Below are 7089 nucleotides of genomic sequence, written 5' to 3'. Positions count from 1 at the left end.
GGGGACACGGGGACATCCAAGAGCTCCAGCCCAGCCTGGCAGCAGGAGCCATCAGAGTGTGCTCCTGGGGCTGGAGAGCTCTGCAGGCTCTGAGGGCTGGGCTCGCTGCAGCCAGGGGAAGCACAAGGGGACTGCCAGGAGGGAGCTGTGGGCACCACCTTTCCCTGCCCCTGAGCAGGAGCAGCCTTTATTGCCTTTAAATTGCTGATGGCTCAGAACAACTGCACTGCCTTCAGCAGAAGGGCTTGGGAGGACCTCGTGAATCATCAGTAACGAGCAAAGCTCTGGAAATCCTTGTTCTCCTTTAGATTTCTCTCTGCCTGGGTACCCTCTCACCACACTAATGACCTGGCTAGATTGGATTCCATGCTCTCCAAACAGCCTTAATTACATGCTTCGTATCTCCTGATATTATGATAAAATTCATCATAGTCCAGTGTCTGGGACAGTCAGCATTGTCACTCATTGAGATTAATTTGAATACAACTATAAATAGAAATAACAACATCTGATCTTACAAAACAGAGTATTGTGCTGGATGGTTTTAATGCCTCCGAGCAAAACTCATTTAATAGAATAAAATATGGAACAGACTACATGTAGTTTTGTAGTATTACTGTTATGAGATTCCAAAGCAGATCAATAATTCTTTCATAAAAATTAATGCCTTGAAATGATCCCTCCATTTGTCATTCCAGAGAGGTCACCTTATTTTGTTTCAAAGAGTAAATTGCACAAGTGAACTTGCTGAAAATCTCTTTTCCCCATTCCTGCACCCCTTGTGCCAGCCCCTCTTATCCCTGAACCCTCTGCCCATCATCCCTCCCTGTCCCTCTCCATGGATGAGCATCCCTCTCCTGGCAGCACCACTCTCCTTCCAAATGACCCTTTGCAGTCCCTGCTGCCTCAAGAGAGACACTTGAAAACAGATTAAGAGCCAAGATTATTGCTCAAATTGAATTTTGCCTTGTCAAGAAAATTAATTTTACCTCCAAAACACAGCGTTCCAGAAAAACACATTCACAGCACCTCCAACCTCTCATTAGTGACTCCCCATGTGGAATTCTTGAAGTGAGGATTTTCCTGGCCTTTTGTTTATATAGGGAAAATCAGATTCCACATGTCTGTGGTGCAGCCTCACAGCTGAGGCACAGCACATCATGGCTCAGGGTGCTGACACACATCAGGGCCTCACTATCAACAAGGACAAATACTGAGAGGCTGCTAAAATGAAAGCTCATTAAGGAACACAAAAAAAACCACAAAACCCTCTTCTTTTTTTTTTAGAAGAGGCAAAGAATTAAAGGTTGCTGTTTCCTATTTTCAGCTTTTTCTTCCACTCTCTCTGTGAGAAACTGAAGAATGTGGAGTTTCCTGAAATATCTTTTCTAAAATGAATCATTACTCTGTTGCCTAAAAAGTATTGTCCTGTTTGAAGTGAGGAGAGGAAAATGCAACAATCAGATCAGGAGTTCACAATAAATTAGCATCCAGAGAAAAACACTGCTGAAATGTGGGAGTTTTCTTCCCAAGCCCCAGTGAGAGCCCAGGTACATTCCATCAATGAAAATTCTATCAATTAAACTTCTCCACATGCCATCAGGGCAAGGTCAGCAGGAGGGGCTCAACACATGGATCTGGAATGGAAATTACATCCCATGGAATGTGTCTATATCCCACATCCCTGCAAAAAACCTGAACTGAGAGGGAGGAAGAGCCAGTTTGCAAACATTTTCCTGGGAATTAAAAGGAGTTTGTAGAAACTGATCAGATCAGCAGTGTGGAACCCATCAGCAACCAAACATTTCCCAGGGATCTGCTGGAACCATGGATCACACACGGTTCTGTACATCCTCACACAGCCCTGCCCTTCCTCCCTGTGCCCAAGGAGCATTCCTGGCAGGAGCAGGCTCCAGTGTTCCCCTGAATCCCTGGAGCAGCTGAGCCCCAGCCCCATCCCATCCCAATCCCCATCCCATCCCATCCCATGGATCCCATCCCATCCCATCCCATCCCATCCCATCCCAATCCCCATCCCCATCCCCAGCAATCCCAGCCCTACAGCCTCCCCCAGAGAGCCTGGCAAAAGCGTGTGCATTTCACAAGAAAAGAGCAGCATCCTACTCAGAGCTGCACTTTTAAGCTCCCTTCCTTTCCAAATAATCTCATTTTTGAGATTACTGTGTCTGGAGCAGAAGGCAGGACTGCAACTGTCATCTTCCTCCTTCGGCAGGAAGGAAAGGCAGCCAACACCCCCAGGGAGATCAGGGATGTTCCAATTTACACTCCCTTAGCCCAGTGTGCTGCAAAGTTCCCTGAAGGGGCTCAGGAACAGCCCCCTCGGGGCCACAAGAGCCACCCCTGATAAAATCCCAGAGATTTGGACGAGAACAAAATGATTCTTAATCGACTCTTTCAGATTGCATCCACCGAGGACACAAACCTGAAGCAGTAATTTGTTTATTATTAATGCCTGTCATGAGAAGTCTGTAATTCTAAGGGAGCACAAAAATAAGATTTCCAGCATTAAAAAAAAAATAAAAAATCAGGGTGCTGATATTCCCCATATTGCGTGGCTCTACTCCCAGAAAATATGAAACACCCTGGCAATGGTTTTATCATGGAGTTCCATTTGCAGGGAAAGCTACGACCCTGCAAAGGAGCAGCATTTTCTCCAAAGCAAAACCAGCAGCCTAAAAACATCCTGCCTGAACTCCCCGGCGCATTTGGAAGCAGCTTTCCAAATTATTCTGGTGTTATTTTTAGGAGAGATATTTAATTTATGACCAGGCTGCTATTTAGTGGTGAGCACTGATAGAATTGTGTTGTGAAGAAGTCCGTGCCTTGGACACACTCGGATTTTGGGGCAGGGCCATGGGCACGCTCCAGCAGCCCGAGGCTGATCCCTCCTGGAGCAGGAACCTGCCCTGCTCCCCACATCCCTGCCTGGCAGCCCTGGCACGGGATGGGACCCAGCCCCAGGGCTGCAGGCACCGTTCCTCTGCCAGGGCACTCATCCTGCTGGATGGGGTGAAGAGCAGAGATGGAAAACAGAGGGTGCAGCCCGAGGCACCTCCCGGGGAAGCCGTGGCCAAGCTGGAGCAGCTCCGGCACACTCAGACATCCAGCCCTGTTCCCCCCTGCCTGGCTGGGCTCTGCCCTGCTCCTGCAGGTGCTGCTGCTGCTCCTCACTCCTCACTTTAACCCCAGAGCCTCCAGCAGGTCCCACCAAACCCCTGGCAGTGACAGACACTGAACCCAGGGGCGCAGCCTCCCCTCCCTCAGCCCCTGGGCTTGCACAGGGCGTTTCCATCCCTCTCACTTCATTCTGGAATCCTCCCAGATGGGGCCTGACGAGGCATCCTGCCCCACTGGCAATTCCTGTGCCCACCCACCCATTCTGTGGGGCCTGGCAGGAGCAGTGAGCACCCCAAAGTCTCAGCTTGGCTCCATCAGCACCAGCCCTTCAGCTGGAGAAAGGGAGAGGCAGGGCTGGAGCTCCCCTGGGCTCCAGCAGGACTCTGTGCCTTCCCCACACTCCTGGAGGAGCCTTCCCACCCCAACACCTTCCAACCCCAGCCTCTTTTATCCAGGAGCAGCTCAGGGACAAGGGAGGGGAGAGGTCCAGAGGCAGGGGAGGGACTCTGATCACACAGCAAACACCCCAAGTGTCATGGACATCCCTCCCATCATTTTTTCACCCCAGGAAAGCTCCTCCAAAACCTCCAGCAGTAATTGCATGGATGAATTCCAGGCACTGCCTCTCCCTGCTGATCCACCTGTTGGCATTGGCTGAGGATGCTCCCAGCTCTGTGCAGCGCTGGGAGCGGGTGAGCTGCAGGCAGAGATAACAGAGCCTCCCATGCAGAGAGGAAGATGAACAGCCTGGATGGATCCGGCCCCTCCTGGGGTGGAAGCGCCTGAAGCACCAGGAGCTGGCTGAGGCAGCCCTGCTGTGCTCTGGATGGGTTATATATACATACATACATACATATATATATATCTATCTATACAGATGTATTTACACAGATTTTTCTCCCTGCATTAAGGCACAGCACAAATACTTCTCTTTATTGTCAGAGAAGCAGAAACTCCAGTAAGATTCCTTTGCAGAGGCCTCCACGGAGCTTTTACCCACGAGATGTGAGGGAAAAGCCAGCTTGGCATGCAAGGAAGTGTTCAAGAGCCATCCACCCACCCCTCACCCACTGCCCCAGGCAGTAAAACCCACGGTGACTCCTGAGAAAGAAGCTGCCTGCCACACTCAGGAATTTCAAAGAGTTCTGGGGTTAACAAGATTTTTTGTGATTGGTACTTGGTTTTCCTCTTTCCACTAACTTCGAGCTTCTCATCCACCCACACACAATGACACTTATTTGCTGAACAGGTCCAGTTCTCCTCCTAAAATAGTTCTTTTCTATTTCTCTTTGGCTGAGCATGTTCTGAACTGTATTTTGAAGGAGGAGAGGACAATAGGGAGCAGCTTTACGGCATGGAAGATCTGCTTCAAGGCGGCTCACCCAAGCTGCAAAATAGATATTCAGTAAAATCCCTCAGTATGGGCCAGTTCCTGCTTTCTGGATGATTTGGTTAAATTGCAGCTTTGAACAGATGCTTAGTCACAATACATTAAAGTATTCAGTTTATATAAATATCTCTACATGGAGAAACCGTCCAAATATCTTATTTTCTGCAAATTCCACTACATCACGTATCACCAAAGACTTTGCAGGTATTGTGGCATTATCCAAAAACCTCCTGGTGCCTACAATTAATTCCCTTCTGAGCTGCATCTCGGTCGGGAGTGCCCCGGACTTGCTGCGGGATGAGAACCGGAGTGGAGGAGCTGCCTGATCTCACCCTCCTGGCTGGTGGCGGCTGCTGGAGCCGAACCCGAGCACAACTTCAGCCCGGCTCACGTCCCTCCGAGCTGCTGGGCTCAGGGAGAACGTGAGCTCGTGTGTCCTGCAGCCCGGGGAGCTGCGGCCGGCCAGGAGGGCACGGAGCGGGGCACGGAGCGGGGCACGGAGCGGGGCACGGAGCGGGGCACGGAGCGGGGCACGGAGCGGGGCACGGAGCCGGGCACGGAGCCGGGCACGGAGCCGGGCACGGAGCCGGGCACGGAGCCGGGCACGGAGCCGGGCACGGAGCCGGGCTTGCTCCGCCAAACGAGGAGCTGCTCGGTGAAGCCGCACAAACTGTGGGAGGTTCAGCACGGCGCTGAATCCGGCAGCGATGCGCTTGAATCTGCCAGGAGGGGAGGCGAGCGAGGCAAAGAGACAGCTCGCCGGTGTTGTTTCAGGAAAATAGCCAGGGCACAGCCCGGCCGGGCAGAGCAGAGGGCAGCGGGGAGCGAGGCATCGCCCCGCTCGCCTCGGATGCAGCGGCCGGAGATGGCACCGGCAGCCAGATGGGAATGAGGAGGCTCGGCGGCTGCTGACAGCACCGAGTGGATTTGCCGTGAAAACCTCACAAGTTTCCAGCTGGGAAAAGCGGGGGATCTCTCCGCCCGCTGCACAAAAATAAAAAAATCCCTCCACCACCTTCCGCATGCGAAGGCGTAGGACAGGGAGCAAAGAACTCCGCTGCTCACGATGCATCTGGTGGCGCTTCTGTCACTGTCACCGCGCCCGCGATCGCTGCCGAGGAGCACCCGGCGCTCGCTGCGGGGCCCGGCGGCTGCAGCAGCGCCCCGGGGGGACATCCCATCCCTGGGGGGACATCCCAGCCCCGGGGGGACATCCCAGCCCCGGGGGGACATCCCAGCCCCGGGGGGACACCCCCACACGCCCCGGGGGGACACCCCCACACGCCCCGGGGGGACACCCCCACACGCCCCGGGGATCAAGCCCTGGTCAGACGCGGCCAGATGGGCTCGCAGGGCCGTGGGGCAGGAGGATGAGCCCCCGGGGGTGCCGGGTCTCCGTGGCCGAGCCCCGCGAGGTGCAGCGCACACGGGGAGAGGAGAGCAGCGGAGAACGGGCAGGCGCTGCAGCGCGTCTCCCCCGCACACACACGCACGGCTCTCTAATCCTCCGGCTCTGCTCATCCCTCGCTCCTCCCGGAGCCGCCGGAGCCTGGAGCGGCGCTCCCGGGATGCGGCCGCCCCCGGAGCCCCCGCTCCGGCCGGCCGGGCTCGGAAGGGAGCCGAGACCTGATCCGGGCAGGCGCTGGGTGCTGGGGCTGCCCCGCACAGCCCCGGTTCCGCCGGAGAAAACCCCTCCTGACCCTGTCCCGACCCTGTCCCGACCCCCCGCGACCCCCGGGCCGGGGCGGCCGCGGCCCCGCCAGCCCTGCCCGCAGCGCCGGGATTCCGTGCGCCCGCATCCATCCCCGCCGAGCCACGGCTCGCTCTAACGCCAACCCAGCGCAACCAGCGCCTCTTCTCTCCCTTCTTTTTTTTTTTCCTCCTTTCCCTCAGGCTTTGCTTCGTGCAAATGGGGCGATAAATCCAGAAAGCGCCACGCACCGTGGAGAAGGGAGACGGGGAGGGGAAGCAGCTGCTCCGGAGGGAGGCGGATGGAGCACCTGGAGAGGCACAGGGGGAGCCGGAGCGGCGGAGCCCCGCGGCACGGCCCTACCTGGAACAGCCGGAGGATGTTGGCCACCATAATGGACACGGAACTTCCCGACGCCCCGATCACTCCAACTACTTTCTCCGGCTTGACGAAGACGGGCGGCTCGCCGTTGGTGCACCTCACGTCGGAGGTGTCCTTCTGGATGAGCGCCTGGACGAAGGTGAGGGACTGCTCCAGCGCGTAGGTGTCCCGGGAGCAGGTGTCCAGGATGCGGGCACCCAGCGTGACGTTGGGCAGCAGGTCCGGGTCGCTGTTGATCTGGTCCAGGGCGTAGAGCATCGCCTCCAGCCTGTGGATGCCGTTCTCCTTCTTGATGTCCCCGCAGGGGGAGCCCGGGGGGCCCTTGGCGTGCACGGGGAAGAGGCCGCCCAGGGTGATGTCCCCCTCCAGCCGGATGGAGTGGGGCGCGTACATCTCCTGCCCGCGGGCCGCCTCCCCGAGCAGCAGCTCCAGCAGGCAGCAGGGCAGCTCCAGCAGCGCCAGCAGCCGCAGCACCCTGCCCGCCCGGCCC

The 7089-nt window shown here is 56.1% G+C and overlaps 1 protein-coding gene across 1 annotated transcript in view; it reads right to left on the bottom strand.

The window, feature by feature from the left end:
- Positions 1-7088, bottom strand: part of GRM7 (glutamate metabotropic receptor 7) — a gene marked incomplete at its 5' end in the record, with an annotated part of 192648 nt that extends 185560 nt beyond the window's left edge. The window contains one exon of the mRNA XM_015640504.2: positions 6582-7088. Coding sequence (XP_015495990.2) covers positions 6582-7088 — 507 coding nt within the window. The remainder of the gene's footprint in view (positions 1-6581) is intronic.
- Between the last annotated feature and the right edge of the window lies 1 nt (position 7089).

This window comes from Parus major, chromosome 12 (genome assembly GCF_001522545.3).
Source record: "Parus major isolate Abel chromosome 12, Parus_major1.1, whole genome shotgun sequence".
In the NCBI taxonomy this organism is placed as follows: domain Eukaryota; kingdom Metazoa; phylum Chordata; class Aves; order Passeriformes; family Paridae; genus Parus; species Parus major.
Note: the sequence above shows the minus strand (reverse complement) of the source record. Positions and strands in the feature narration are given on the sequence as shown.